General features: G+C 45.2%; 2 protein-coding genes across 2 annotated transcripts in view; one reads left to right on the plus strand and one right to left on the minus strand.

The window, feature by feature from the left end:
• Positions 1-517: 517 nt before the first annotated feature.
• LOC109642436 (C-Jun-amino-terminal kinase-interacting protein 1-like) lies at positions 518-10779 on the plus strand. Its single transcript, XM_020107228.2, has 12 exons — positions 518-737; positions 4988-5063; positions 5914-6540; positions 6668-7255; positions 7634-7867; positions 7965-8040; positions 8138-8304; positions 8405-8508; positions 9589-9699; positions 9904-9974; positions 10124-10222; positions 10562-10779. The coding sequence occupies exons 1-12, from the start codon at positions 666-668 to the stop codon at positions 10632-10634; spliced, it is 2298 nt and encodes a 765-aa protein (XP_019962787.2). The 5' UTR covers positions 518-665; the 3' UTR covers positions 10635-10779.
• A 3833-nt stretch (positions 10780-14612) lies between these two features.
• cstpp1 (centriolar satellite-associated tubulin polyglutamylase complex regulator 1) overlaps positions 14613-15704 on the minus strand; it is a 3403-nt gene continuing 2311 nt past the window's right edge. The window contains exons 8-9 of the mRNA XM_020107230.2: positions 15598-15661; positions 14613-15460 (exon numbers count right to left, since the gene is read on the minus strand). Of these exons, the coding sequence (XP_019962789.2) occupies positions 15292-15460; positions 15598-15661 (233 nt within the window). The 3' untranslated portion in view covers positions 14613-15291. The remainder of the gene's footprint in view (positions 15461-15597; positions 15662-15704) is intronic.

Genomic DNA, 15704 nt, shown 5'->3' on the forward strand with positions numbered 1-15704 from the left:
TCCAGATGTTGACAGATGTTAATCTTGAATTTTGGTTTTCATGATGTTTTACTGGCGGAGGTGTCACCTACTGTTCACTGTACACACACACACACACACACACACACACACACACACACACACACACACACACACACACACACACTGTTTATTAGCCTGAACTGAAAATGCCACAGGCAGAGGAGCTGGTGATGTCATGCCTCGCTCTGATTGGTTGGCCCTGACTTCCTCCTCCTCCTCCCCCTCTCCGTCTCCTCTCTGTCATCCCTCGTTCATCCCATGTCTCTTCAACACCTCCCATCCCTCCTCCGTCCCTCCCTCCCTCCCACCCTCCTTCTGTCTCTCTCCTCTCCTCTTCCCAGGCTGATGATGCTGATGGTGATGATGTGACACTGTGTTCAGCCAATGAAGGAGCCAGGATGGAGGAGGAGGGGTGTGTCCAGAGACCAGAGCTGGGAGCTGGTTGATGCTGAGGAGACTGAGGCGGAAGAAGAGGAAGAGAGGGAGGTAGAGGAGGGTGGGAGAGGCCTCGCCTGAGCTGAGGAGCGCCGACAGTGGCCTGATAAAGGGGGAGAAGAAGAGGAGGAGGAGGAGGACGAGGGGAAGAGGAGGAGGGAGGGGAAGAAGCTGCCGCCTGTCAAAGGGGGGGATCAACCTGTGCTGTCATGGACAAATATCGACCAAAGAGGCCGACCACCCTGGCTCTGTTCCCACAGCAGCCACAGGCCGGCACCCAGGTACGACAGACTGGGAGGATCCCTGTGATGAGCTGGACTGGTGTGTGTCTGTGTGTGTCTGTGTGTGTCTGTGTGTGTGATCATGGCTGGATTGTGTTTAGAATGAGACAGCAGCAGCATCAAGCTGAATACATGGGTGTGTGTATTTCCTGGGAGGATGTTCAGAATGAGACAGCAGAGGACGGCTGTGTTCCTGCTGTTAGGTGTGTGTGTGTGTGTGTGTGTGTGTGTGTGTTCACACTGGCAGTGGGTCAGCTTCTGAATTGGCTCAGCTGTACCTCGGTGTTGCAGTGCTCCAGTAAACACGTTCCTACGTGTGTGTCGTGACAATATTTTCCAGCAAATCTGAACCTTCACGTCTCCATGTTGTGTGTCTGTGTTGTGTGTCTGTGTTGTGTGGCCGTCCTGTTTTGTCCGAGCGGCTTCGGGTTCAGTGACTTGCTCAAGGACACTTTGACAGGGCGCACTGTTGTTGACCCTGATTGTGCTGTTGAAGCCAGAACCTCCGAGCCGTTCTGTCGTCTCATGAAATATATAGAAGGATATTCAATCTGGGTCGGCTGCAGCAGTGTCATCCCGACAGGACGAGAGTCAACAGACACAAACAAGTGTGAACGACAGTGATGTGGCTCCTCGGGCTGTGATAGATCACAGGTCTCCATAGGAGACATCATGGAGGTCTCATGAGACCAGCAGCAGCAGCAGCACTGTCCCTTTAAACGAGCTGCATCCTGTTTACAGTTCACATCAGAGTCGTCTGGATCCATCCTGGGTTTCTGTTCACGTTCGACCTCAGAGATCCATTTAAACAACATGATCCAGGACGAGAGGCCCGACCGTCCCTTCAGTCTTCAGCTCCTCACACTCCTCTGAACATATAATATGTCTGATTCACTTCATCAACATCAAGGCAAATTAAGATTCAGTCAAAATGTTAAAGTTTGTATGATATTAAATGTGTTTTAAGTAAAAACTACACTACCCACAATCCTCAGGTGTATTTGCGACATCTCTGATTGGTGGAGCTCACTGTCGGTGTACAGTAATACTACAGAATATCAAATACTACCTACAAATACTCTTCAGTCTTAAAGCTCCGCTCACTGAGTCAGTCCAGGTTCATCACACCTGGGACGTAAACATGCTGATGTGAAACCTCTGAGGTTCTGATGTCACTGAGGTTCTGATGTCACAGAGGTTCTGATGTCACTGAGGTTCTGATGTCACTGATCCTCTGGAACCTGGATCTGATGATTTCTTGTGTCTTCACTTCAGTTCTTCCCTGAGCTGATAAATTCCCGCTGACGTTAATCGAGCGGCTCAGTGACGAGCTGAGGCCTCGTCTCAGTGGATCAGACGAACCCTCAGAGCTTCAAAGAGTTTCTCACTTTATCACGTGGAACACACACGTCGCACTGAGAGAAGCTTTGGCATATCCAGGTTTTTAATGTGGTATTAAGTTCAATTTAACTGATTAAAGTCTTTCAATTTGTGACTGAATATGTGCGTTTGTGATAATATGCAAGATTCCTGTATTCGTATTACCTCTGCCAAGAAGGTTATGATCTCATTACTGTTGAGTTCTTGAAAGTTGGTGGATGTGGTCCAGAAAAGAACCCATTCAATTTTGGTGTGGATCCACACGAGGGAGCAGATCCAGGAATTAGTTTTCACTTTCTTTAACATTTAATTTTAACATCTTGATGATGATGGGAGAAAGTATTTGAATATTAGTTCAATTAAAATTTTAGTGAGAAGAAGAGAATCCGACATATGCACAGTGCTGATATGAACAAGTGGAATGTGATGCTTTATTCAGATACTATGATGAAACAGAGATTATATATAACAGATATAAGCAGCAGTTTGCAGAAACCTTCTGTGTACATGTATATACGTATTAATATCTGATCTTACTCATGTATATGTAATGAGGTCATGAGTAAGTCTCTGCGAGGTCGTCTACTTTTATTCAAAGTTCATTTTCAAGCCACATTTTAAAGACAGAGGTTCCTGCAGGAGCAGCTGACGCTCGGACACAGTCGGTGCAGTAACAGTGATGCAGAGCAGATGTAAAATGTGTGTGTGTGTGTGTGTGTGTGTGTGTGGGGGGGTTACCACAGCTTGAACAATTCAATCCCACTGAGAAGCAACTGTCGTTCCTCCTGCTTCAGCTTCTGAGGACATGTTGTCCTCTGCTCCGTCTGAATCTTGTTGCTGTAGGACACTGAAGCTGCTTCAGACATTGTCCTTCATGTAGATGTTTTTAAATCCTTTGTGAAAAACAGCTGGATTTAAACATTCACACACACACACACACACACACACACACACACGTTCAAACAGTAACTCTACGTGCAGAACTTTCTCCATGTTTTTATGAAGACGTGTTGGTGCAAACTGTTACAGAGCTGCTGTTCACATGATGAAGCATAACTCACTAGTAATGAAACTCCACTTATTGGAACCAGTTCATAGACAGTTCATGTCCTCGGTGCACGTGTCATCACATTGAATCAACAGTGAGACTGTGTGTGTGTGTGCGTGTGCGATATGATATTTGTAAAATATGACACAGCAGTTTGAAGATCAAACCACATCAGGGCATAAATATAAAAAACACAAATGTACTATCTGTTTGATATAATTACAAACATCTATGTTCGATCATTCAGGTGTGTTGTAATATTTACTGAATCCAAACTAACAGAACAACGATGACGATGATTCAAACACAAAGAAAACTATGATGAAAATCAAACAATGCAACAAACACTCAGAGACAATACGAAACAAACCACACGAGACGAAGTGGAACAGAATGACACATGATCACACGCTGGCTTTTCTTTCAATCAGCTTGTTTGGGTTAAAGTTGACATCACACTCTCTGAAAGGACAGTCCCGCTGATTTGTCTCTGTGGCGACTTCCCTTTGTCTACGTTTGGTTGAGTTGTGGTGAAGATGGTCATCAGCAGCATTTGGTTTTCTTCCTGCAGCTGGAGGACAAATACGTTTCCCTGAATCTGTAAAAACGAGAGACTCAGCAGGACTGTCTTTGTCTCTGTGTCTGTCTCTGTGTCTGTCTCTGTCTCTGTGTCTGTCTCTGTGTCTGTCTCTGTCTCTGTGTCTGTCTCTGTCCCTGTGTCTGTCTCTGTGTCTGTCTCTGTGTCTGTCTCTGTCTCTGTGTCTGTGTCTGTCTCTGTCTCTGTGTCTGTCTCTGTGTCTGTCTCTGTCCGTGTCTCTGTCTCTGTGTCTGTGTCTGTCTCTGTGTCTGTGTCTGTCTCTGTCTCTGTGTCTGTCTCTGTCTCTGTCCCTGTCTCTGTCTCTGTGTCTGTCTCTGTGTCTGTCTCTGTCTCTGTGTCTGTCTCTGTGTCTGTCTCTGTCTCTGTGTCTGTCTCTGTCCCTGTGTCTGTCTCTGTGTCTGTCTCTGTGTCTGTCTCTGTCTCTGTGTCTGTGTCTGTCTCTGTCTCTGTGTCTGTCTCTGTGTCTGTCTCTGTCCGTGTCTCTGTCTCTGTGTCTGTGTCTGTCTCTGTGTCTGTGTCTGTCTCTGTGTCTGTGTCTGTCTCTGTCTCTGTGTCTGTCTCTGTCTCTGTCCCTGTCTCTGTCTCTGTCTCTGAAAGCTGCTGTAACCGAGCGAGACAGAAAAAGACAGATGTCACTGAGACACTTGAGATTAAAGGTTTTTATAATAAAACTTAGATTTTGGTCTGTTTCCGTCAGAGTGGAGGGACGATGTCATCAGATCAGAGAGAGGGATGTGCTTTATACACAGATTCTCCCCGACGCACACACACACACACACACACACACACACACTGAGTAGCCATAGTAACAGAGAGCGACAGGGAGAGCAGATGAGGGATGTCAGTGAGTGAGTCAGTGTGTGGCTCCTGTGACGTTGAGGCGGGACCGTTGTTCACTTCCTGGTCGATGCTCCTGCCTCTTCCTGGCAGTGATGTCATCAGAGAGAGAGAATGAGAGGGAGACAGAGAGAGACAGAGAGAGAGAGAGAGAGAGAGCGAGAGAGAGAGACCACCAATGGCTTATATGAGGCCCGTTGAACCTTTTGTGCTGACAACACAAATCTGAAGCAATGTGTGTGTTTCTGCAGCGATATGAGGAATGAATCAGGTGTGTGTGTGTGTATGTGTGTGTGTGTGTGTGTGTGTGTGTGTGTGTGTGTGTGTGTGTGTGTGTGTGTGTGTTAATCCAGCTCTCACTCACACTGTCTCTTCGACTCTCTGCAGGACTCCATCAACAACAACTCTTTTGGAAAGAAGGAAAGTTGGAAGGAGTCCCACTCGTCCTCTCCTCACATCACAGGTACGAACAACAGACTGTGTGTAGAAAAACAAAATGGACGTAGACTCAAGAAAGTGAAGCCAATGAGGAAGTGTCTGAAACCGGGATTCTCTGGAATGACCAGCGGAGGGCGACTCCACCGGTCTCTGTAGACGTCTATGAGAAAATTACTTAACATGTAAAGTGTAAACACTGGATGTCTCATTAAAAGCATTTCGTCAAAGGAGTGCAATGAATCCTGGGATATGTTGGCGGGTGAAGGCTGTGATTGACAGACAGTTCATCCGGCAGGTGCAGGTGGGCATGTCGAGCTGTCAGTCAGGCTCCACCCACCTCTCCTCCAAATATGGTCACTTCTGGTAGCAAGATGGCGCTGAACAAAATAAGTGATGGAGAAAACAGCAGCATCATGGGACATCTGTGAAACTTGATCCAGGCCTGAAGCAGGAGCTGCTCGGCCTCCAGCAGCGTCTCTGTCCCTCCGTCCATCGACTCCGTCAGACAGAGGCTGCTGGACACTTTTTTATTTCATTACATTACAAACCACTGTATAATGTAATAATTATAACAACTTTATTTATACGGTACAGTTACAAATGACGACAAATACAGAAAACGAGACAAATGTACGTGTGTAAAGTGTCTGAGGATATTTGCTTTTCTTTATTCTAGTCCTGTTTGAAAATGCTGATTTATGCATTCGTGAAAAATAAAATCAGATTTGAATTAGGTAAAATTGTTTTCTTCTGTTCCTGAAACTCTTATCCAGCATAAACTGCTTACAGGCTGTTTTCATATAATCCAGCTGTATATATCTGGTTGCCTAATACATAATCTGATACTGTGTGTGTGTGTGTGTGTGTGTGTTCAGGGGATCTAATACCACCGGATGTTAAACCAAAAGCAGAGGACAAAGTCCGGAACAACACGCGCCGCCCAGCACCTAAACCACCTGCAGCCAATGAGGCCAAGAGCAGAACCAACACTCAGGCAGCTGCCAACGCCTCCTCAGACGCTCGCACCCGTCTGAGGGAGAAACAGGCGTCGGGGGCCCCGCACACACAGGCCTCCATCACTCTGAGGAGTCAGAGGAGAGCAGCCACAGCAGGAGGAGGAGGAGGAGGAAGAGGAGGAGGAAGAGGAGCAGCAGCGATGAGAGACAGGAGCCTGGGGGACGTCAAGGGGAAGGATGGAGTGACATCAGGGAGGGAGGAGAGGAGAACAGGGAGGCTGTGTGCAGACGCCAAGGCCAAGGAGAAGGAGAGGAATGGACATCAGAGGCCCAGAGAAACCAACGGACTGAAGAGCCGAGGGGCCGAGGGGAAAGGAAGAGTGGGCTCTAAAGTGGGGAACAAGGGAGGAGGGGGACTGAAACCAAATAACATGCTGTCCAACCAGGAGGTTTACCTGACGGCCATGGTGGTCCCACGCACACCTGTAGCACCGAGGACCCAGGACGAGACCCAGGACAAGACCCAGGACAAGACCCAGGAGCAAGGTAGAGAAACCACATGGCTATCACTTTATCACTTTATCTATTTATCTATTATAACAAACATGTGATGTGGTTTACAAATACTTTTCATTTCCAAATTACTCTTTTGGTCCATATTTTGTGTTGCTAGGCCAAAGCCATGACGGGACCCAGGATAACCCCCCTGCCATGTCCCGGTCCAGCAGTGAGGGGGGCTCAAACAGGATGTCCCTCAGCTCCGACACAGAGGGGCCCCCACCTGGCCCCCTGCATCCATCTTTATCCCACCGAACCAACCCTGACATCAGGGAGGAGGAGGGGGAGGGAGACCCGACTCCCTGTCTGAACGTCCAGGACGGTCCATCCCTCTGCCCTGCGGGGGATGAGATCACTGAGATGGACTGCACCACGTCAGAGGTGGATGCAGGGGGGGGACGAGGTGACAGTCACTCTGAGGTGGACGGCACCGACTCAGCTGTCACTCAGGGAGACGCAGTGGCTGCTCGGACTCTACCAAAGAGCGGAACTGCAGCAGCGTTGAATTATGACTCTGTGAAATACACTCTGGTGGTGGATGAACACGCTCAGTTGGAGCTGGTCCGCCTGCAGGACTGTTTGCACGGTTACAGTGAGCACAACGATGACAGCGACACAGAGACAGTCTATCAGTCAGCCAATGAGGAGGAAGACCCCGAGTACGAGGAGGAGAGGAAGAGGAGCAAGGGAGCAAGGAACCAAGGTAGTGATGAAGTTTCTTTTTAACATGTCCGAGTATATTTCCCTCACAAAGCAGAACAGATTTAAGTTTAAAGCAAAATATTAATAATTGTTTTGTCCTGATGATTGAGAAATCAATCATTTAATCTCTTTGGTAATCTGATCATGTAAATCTTTGGCAGTTTGAAATATAAAAAGAGAAAAGAGAAGAGGACCCAAAACGAACCCTTGCGGAACACCACCGACCATATAACACACCAGATCTTTAGAAAACAATGTAAAACCTGTGCACTGGAAGAATGAGCAGCTGTAACTTCAGCAGAGACTCAAGTAGAATCCAAACCGACACAATCTGTTCGCAGAGTTTCTAGAGTGCAGTTTTAACTTCTCTTGTTTCCAGAGAAAAGAAAGGAAGAGGAGGAGGCAAAGAAGAAGTGGGAAGAGGACGTGAAGAGGAGGAGAGAGGAGGAGGTAAAGAGGAGGAGGGACGTCGTAACAAAGATCTGCAGACAGTCCAAGGTAACGTCAACCACGGCGACCGAGGATGAGGAGCCTCTCGGAGGAAGGGGCGGAGCTCCCAGGAGCAGGAAGTTCCTCAACCTGTTTGCCAACAACAGCCATTACAGCGCCACTGGTGAGCTGGAATCCAAGCAGAGTTTTTAAAGTCAGTATTATAAACGTTCATCTTTGAATCAGCTGTGTGAGTGTAATGGAAGTGCTGTGTGGTTCAGGCGCTGGGAGTTTTGGTGTGTTCTCCTGTGTTTTGGATGGAGTGGAACGACCGCAGAGCCACAGAGCCGTCTACAGGTTGAACACACATGAACAGACACAGGCTGATGATGATGACGTGTCCAAATCCAACACACCAGACTTTAAATCTGCTCTTCCTCTGTCCTGGGTTTAGGTTTGTCCCCCGTCATGCGGATGAGCTTCATCTGGAGACGGACGACCCGGTGTTGTTGCTGAAGCAGTCCGAGGACCTGTGGTGTCAGGGTTACAACATGAGGACCGGAGCTACGGGCATTTTCCCTGCGTTCTACGTCGTCAAGTTGGACAAAGATATGAACCAAGGTACGCCGCAAAGAACTGGCCTTTAAAAACGTCATCATCACCATCATCATCATCATCGTCGGTGATAATTAAAGATCTTTCTTCTTCTTCCTTCTCACAGTACAGAAAGACGGTTGGGTAGAAAAGTTCCTGGTGCGATTCCTTGGTTCGGTTCAGGTCCCAGTCCACAAAGGCAGCGACGTGATGTGTGTCGCGATGCAGAAGGTACGTAAATACAGATACTGCACAACGGCACCACGACAAACACTGGAACGACAATATTTCATGAGCTGAAATGAGGTGGTGAGGATTTAAACCTCCTGTTGAACATTAACAACCCTCAAGTCAGCGTTCTAACAGCTGATCTAAGAAAATTACCATTTCTTAACCACAGTTGTTATAAAAGGAAAATCCTGGGAGTTCCAGCTTCCTTCATTTCTACTGGGCAGCAAATAATATTCAGCTCTTTTATTCTGCATTATTATGTCCTTGTGTGCGATTTGTCCTTGTGTGCTTGTTCTTGTTGTTTATTGAACGATGTGCTGTTCTGCAGCTGCTGTGGTACTTTGGTCGAGAATAATTTCTCCACGGGGACAATAAAGTAGATTTCATTCGATTTTGAAATATCTAAATATATATCTCACCCACAAACCAGCTGGTGTTAGTTAGAAACTCGATCTGGCGACTCTTCATCTCTCTCTTCTTGGAGGAATAATATTTTACACTTGTTGTTTTTGCAATTCATTCAGTTTTAAGCACAAAAACAACCTGGGAAGATTTCTGCTCGTCCGTGCAGACACATCCCTGACGACGCTGCTCTGAAACCGAGGACAGACGACACGTTTTCCTCTCTCCTGGTATCTGACCGTGCAGATAGTGTGATAGGTGATTTGATGGGTTTTAAAACACCTGCCACCCTTTAGGATGTTCGGATGATGGAGATAAACCGTGTTAAACAAGTAACCAAATAAAAATGAAGTGAAATTCCACCCACCTACTGTATTCAGGAGGAGGCAGGAATCTTCAACCAAGACAAATAAAACTAAACAATGTGGGATTTGTGTGAACTGTCCCTTTAACTGGCTTCTTGTTATATAAGCGTGTTTCTTTAAAATCCTTCACTTGGTCCAAATCCGTATTAAGAACATTACAGCACAGATCTGGCTCCTTTAGCTTCGTGTTTGCTCGGCACAAGTCTTTCCTGTGGGAGCATCGTGTTACTTTGAATGCAGACAAACTCCCGTTACACACAAATCACCCAGATGAAGTTCTTATTGATTATTGATCGATTATTTGTGTTCCCAGGTTGCATGTAACAGGAGGTTAGCAGGTCAGCCTCCCTCGGCCTGTGTGCTGGAGGTCAGTGTGAAGGGGGTGAAGATCAACGTCCAGGACCAGTGTCACTCTGCTCACAGGGTATGTCCTTCTTCCTACCTTCCTTATTTCCTTCCTTCCTTCCTTTCTTTCATTGTGAGTGTCACACCTTTTCAAATCCAGTTGGTCCAGTTGGGTGTTTCGCGCTCTGTGGTTGCATTGAGCAGTAAGTGTCAGGGGCGCAGGGTTATTAAGTATGTGTAGAGGTTTAGTTCAGTCATTCATGTTATATATTTTCTCTATCAGGGGGACCAGTGTTTCCATTTTTTCCAGTTGAAGAACATCTCATTCTGTGGTTGCCATCCAAAACACAGCAAGTGAGTGGAACGACACCCGAGGGTGAATTTGATCGAAGCAATTATTCTCTTCTTTTTCTCACAGTCTGTTAAAGTCTTATTAAATCAGTGACGTGAAGGTTTGTCTCAACGAAAACTAAATAAACCTGATGCTGATTATTGCGTTGCAGGTATTTTGGTTTCATCACCAAACATCCCGACCAACAACGTTTCGCTTGTCACGTGATGATGTCAGATACAACATTACATCCTCTGGCTGAGTCTGTGGGGTAAGACCTCGAGAATCCTTTTCTGAATCTTATTACATTTCACCTCCACACATATTTTCTGACGAACCTCTAGTTGGACTGGGATTCAGACTATTGGTCTCAGGCCACGACTACGCATCAACTCTGCTCCAGACACGTCCACATGACTCTGGAGCTGTAGAGTCGCTGAAACTGAAGTTTGGAAACTCAGCTGGTCCCATATCACATGACCGTGATCATTTTATCTGGTCTACATTCAGTAAATTCATTTTCTGACCCAAGCAAAGTCGGACCCAACCCCAACTAGACCCCAGGACAAAGTGCAGTTCTGGTCATTGACCTTCCTGATTCTCTCCACAGGAGGGCGTTCCAGCAGTATTACAAGCAGCACATCGGCTACTCCTGTCCCACTGAAGACATCTTCATCGAATAGCACCTGTCCTCCATCCTTTGTACTGAATACTCACTTTGTGCATGTAAGCCTGGTCTTACACCACAGACTGGACCGCTGATATATCTTCATCAGAGTACTTGCATGGTGGATTTTCTTTTCTTAGCTGTGACACAGCGAGCGTTTCCTCCCTTTGACCATGTCACAAATTAAATACCTCTATGGATGGATAGGATCACATGAGATGTCCCGAACAGATGTAACATAAATCTACCCAAACAAATATCTGCTAATGATATATTTTATAGAGTAAAAGTACTTATATGTAACTACACATAGGGGTCGGCAGGTACAAATGTGGGAGTACAGACTCAATTTAAAGACAGAAGGTTTACGGTTCATAGTCTCTGGACCCTGTGCCTAAATATGTTTCCATGAATCAGCGGAAATTGATTAGTGAAGACCCCCCCCCCCCCCCCCCCCCCCCCCGCCCCAAAAAAAGTAATTATAAATTCGCACAATTTATCAAAAGTTAATTACTTTTGTTCCATTATGATTCTGCGTCAATCACGTCAACAACTCAGCAGGTCACGTAACTGCTCAGGTGTCAATCACAACGTCACATCAACTACCTAAAACAATATAAACCAGCTCCGAGAAAAATCAAGCTGACTTTTTAGTTTGGCCCTTGTCCCATCAGCTAACATGGAGGAGGCAGGGTTTATGACCTATACTGTAGCCAGCCACCAGGGGGCGATACAGACGATTTGACTTCACTTTTGCCGACCTGTCATGTCGGCCATTTAAATGTCTCATTTCACGGTCCGTGTCCTTCGGAGGCTGCATTAGAAAAACTACAGGTTCCTTCAAATGCGTCAACAGGTCGATCCTCATCGAGTGAAACCTTCCCAGGATTCATTGCTCTTTGGTCAACTGTTTTTTAAAGAGGTAATGGCGCCGGCAAGCAATGAGACGGCTGATGCACTCAACCGAACAGCTAATGATACACATGTTAAAAAAAACCAAGGGGCATCTCGTCTAGGTTCGGCCTTCGCCGTCTTTACGGCCCACGAAGAACTCCGCCCTCGTAGCTGCGTAGGTCGTGTCCCCTGAAGGAGGCGGTCCCTGAATTGAGACACAGCTTAAGCTTTAATTTCTAAATTTGTAAAAGTTGGTAAATCTTCTGTCATTAAATTAGCTTCAAACTTGACACAGCGGGAAAGAAGAAGCTCCCTATCAACAAGGACGCCCCCTATAGTTTCAAAGACAATATATATATAATATATATATATACACACACACAAATGAACCTGCTTGATTGTTTGCACAGATTGATCTTTCCAAAAACATAAATATATATAATTCTGTGTCTTACAAATCCCCAGACTTGACAATCTACTGTTGGAGACGATTGGTGTTGAGATGCCTGAGTTCTCTTCCTGCTCCTTCACATTCCTTTTCTTCCATTTGTGGTTTCATCCACAAATCCATTATGCAGGTTTTCACTACTGTTCCCTTAACTGTGTAAAGACAGGGGCCAAACGAAGCTGTGCAATTCAACAGAACAGATACTTTTAGCTTTGACTTCTTTTGCGTCGTCTGTCCAATGGTTGGGTCACGTCAATGTGGAAGTAAATACTTCTCATTTAAAAAGAAACACTGCACTTTGTTATCGAAGGCTCACCCACAGTTTGAGTTCTTTGGATAAAAACAGCCGTTAGAAGATTAGCTCAAGCTACATCGAACCACGATTTCTCAAAAGTGGATCAAATGTCACCCATGAGCCATTTTCAGACATGAACCATGGTTTCTCTCGTGGTTTGTGTTTGTCCTGTGAAGCAGCAGATCGTCCGACTCATTCACAACAACAGGAACACGTGCTGTGGAATGATCAGTGTTGTTGCTTACAGCTCGTCCACACCGGCGTCGGCCACTATCACCCAAACATCTGGAATCTCCTCGTCTTTCCAAGTTGACGTCTTCGTCTTCTACGTGTACGACGAGATTTGGGTTCTTCCAGTTTAACGTCTGTCGCGTGTTAGAAACGCTTGTGATGAATCGTCTGGACAACATCCTGCTGTGTCCTCACATGGACTCACTAGGACAATCTTCAGAGTTTCCAGGGACAGAGTCATGAAAAACTCTGGAGATTGTCCCAAGCAGCTGACGATGCCCCCTCGTAAAAATTTTGTTTTTCGTCTTATCTCGTAGTTCTGCTTTTCCAACAACCAAATTACGCTCTGACTGCCTTTGTTTGTAGCGCCATTAGCATGCAACTGTTTTCAGCCAAAAACTTCGTATAAACCTGCGACCGGCCTTTCCGCCTGTCACTGGACCGTGATCTCAGCTAGCAGGTGAACATGGTGGAGCGTTTAGCAGCTAACGAGCAAGATATTTCTCAGGAGTGGTTGGAGGCCAGAGCTACAAAAGAAACTGAATATAAGTATTTATTTGAGTATTTGAATTCTAATGTTTCTCTCTTAAAATGTTTTTTTTTTTTTTAGCTTGTTCTGCTGCCCCCCAGTGGCCAAAACAAAATTAATGTAACTTTAGGATCCAATGGTTTAACTCCACACACACAGTTGAACCACGTGATATTAGAGCAGATGAACTCAATGAAAAGTCAAAAGAAACGAAGCCTGACATGTTTTGTGTTAAAAAAAAAAAAAATCAGTGCCTTTTTAGTTTTGGTTCATTCAGTGCGGTGATGATGACGTCGTCGGTACATTCGTATAATTTACCTGTTGACTTCAGATACGTCTCCAATCTCAGCACACCCAACAGATCACTGCATTCACACGAGTCGTCTTGTAACTGGATATGAGTTGGATCATCTAAGATGGCTGCCATGGAATATTTAATGATAAACCGAAGAGGCCAACGTGCTGCGAGAGATCATATTCACGCTGCTGCCATTTCCCTCTGATCTACTAATGTAGAATTGATCGGGTTCACTTAAAGGCAAAATACATTCTGAGAACAAAGTCTTTATTTTACAGAAAACTTTTACAACAATCAAATCATAACTCTGGACTATGTTGAAAATAAGAAGATGCTGAATTAGATGAAAGAGATCTAGAAAAAGATGAAAAGCAGAGATGTTGAGAATAAAATCAAAATATATGATAACGATAAATGATAAAGTCATATTCGAGAAGAAATTCGTAAAATTATGACAACAAAGTCTAATTATAGAATAAAGAAGAATGGTTGTTAAAGGACAAAATACTAAGTACTTGTACATTTTGGCATGAAAATGGTTAAAAATCTTTCCAAAGCATCTGTAGCATCTGGACCTTTTTCATACTTGACTAAAATTACCACTCGTCGCCTTTCACTGAGCTTCTTGCCTTCGATTCATTCAACAACTCACTCATGCAACATGTATTTCATATGAAATGTTCATTATGATGTTGTAAATTTAAAGTTCCTGTCAGGTGATTTTTATCATGTGATTTAAAATCAGGAAATCAAACATTTAAAAACTATAGGTTGTTTCAGTCGGCGTGTCACTGAGCCGTTCCAGTGGCCGAGCTTTGACCTTCTGACGCTTCTGATGAGAAACAGTTTCATTTCCATGTCAACCATCTGAGGTGCGCCACAGGAAGTTGTTCTGATCCACCAGAAAGTGTCCTTCCTCTGAACTCCACTCCTGTGATTCTGACACCATGAGGATCCACTGTACTTACTCATCAACATAGTTATATATCCTGTATAGATACTGTATGTATGTACGTTTGTATAGGAGTTATTATTGTATGCTGTTGGTATTAACCAAATCCTGGGTGTAACACCGCATGATATCGATGTTGTAAAATGAAAACAAGATGCACAGACTGTTCAGAGTGATGGTGGTTCTTCTTGTCAATAAATAACCTTTACACCTAAAACACTTTTCTTTACAGAACACAAGTTAATAAGTTCACACTTTCTTTTTTTACACCGTCCTACTGAGGTGAAATACAGAGTTCTACTGAAAAAACCCAGTTTAGCACCAATCAAATATCCCAGAGTCAGAAATGATCCGACATCAGTTACTTTATTATTCACAGTGTGAGTTAAGATCTCATACATATTTCATATTCACAGTCAAGCTTTGCATCATAATAAATGAATCCGCTGTAAATACACTTCATTCTTATATATATTTTACAGTAATTGTCTTTCATCTCTGTTCTTTAACATCCTCAACTGACAACAGAACTTTTATCTACTGTTTCTAATAGTGTCAGGACTTTAAACACTTTGTACTTAGTTCAGGAAGCTGATGATGTCAATGTCACTGTTCACACGGAAAGGATTTAAAGCAGCGAGGTGTACGTCCGCCCACAGACTGCGTCGATGAGCCTGAAGCTGGTTTGCAAACATCAAGTGCAGCTTTAAATAAAGAGTAATTACAACTTGAACAGATGTTGATATATTCAGGTCCCTAAGCAATGAAGACGTTAAATCTCTACCAGAGATGAGAGGAATACACACATTTTGTCTGGAGACAGAAAACTTCAGGACACACTACAGCTGCAGAGCGGGGGTGCGTCATGTGACCGGTGACTATCACATGGTCTCAAGCTCTATCGCTCTTATCCCCGTCAGGCGAGTGAGTAAACGCAGCCAATAACGGGCAGGAAGTTTTTGATGCGTATCATGCAGCCACTTTGTGTTCAGGACTGAAGATGGAAGATGACATGAGCGGTGAAAGTTAGTTTTCAGAGGAGTCGGTCTCTTCGGTGGAGCCGTCGCTCTCCACCTCGATCCTCCGTCTGTGGTGGATGTTCCTCCTCGGCGACGCCTTCCTCTGCAGCTCCTTCAGCCCGATCACCGCGCTGCCGCTGCTGTTGCTGCTGGGACTCACCGAGATCTGAGCGATTCTGGACAGGGAGGAGCACGAGATGTAAAAAAAACAACTGCAGAGGGAGGCAGAGGGAAGAGAAGAGACGGCAGGGAGGACAGGAAGTAAAGAGCAAAGAAAGAAAAGTGACGAGGGAAAAGAGAAAACAGCTCTCACAGTTTGTCCAGTTCCTGGTCCATCTCTGGGTCAACAAGTAACTCTGCTCTGCTCGGTAACACTCCTGCAGAGAGAGATGGTTTAGATGGAGACAAACTCGACTTGTT

This window comes from Paralichthys olivaceus, chromosome 7 (assembly GCF_024713975.1).
Source record: "Paralichthys olivaceus isolate ysfri-2021 chromosome 7, ASM2471397v2, whole genome shotgun sequence".
Taxonomy (NCBI): Eukaryota; Metazoa; Chordata; class Actinopteri; order Pleuronectiformes; family Paralichthyidae; genus Paralichthys; species Paralichthys olivaceus.

What these genes read in the sequence shown, in the direction of transcription:
- LOC109642436 (XM_020107228.2), top strand. Translation starts at nt 666, where the DNA reads ATGGACAAATATCGACCAAAGAGGCCGACCACCCTGGCTCTGTTCCCA. An exon ending in AGTGTCACTCTGCTCACAGG is followed by an intron (nt 9,700 to 9,903) that starts GTATGTCCTTCT and finishes TTTCTCTATCAG; the next exon opens with GGGGACCAGTGTTTCCATTT. An exon ending in CCTCTGGCTGAGTCTGTGGG is followed by an intron (nt 10,223 to 10,561) that starts GTAAGACCTCGA and finishes TTCTCTCCACAG; the next exon opens with GAGGGCGTTCCAGCAGTATT.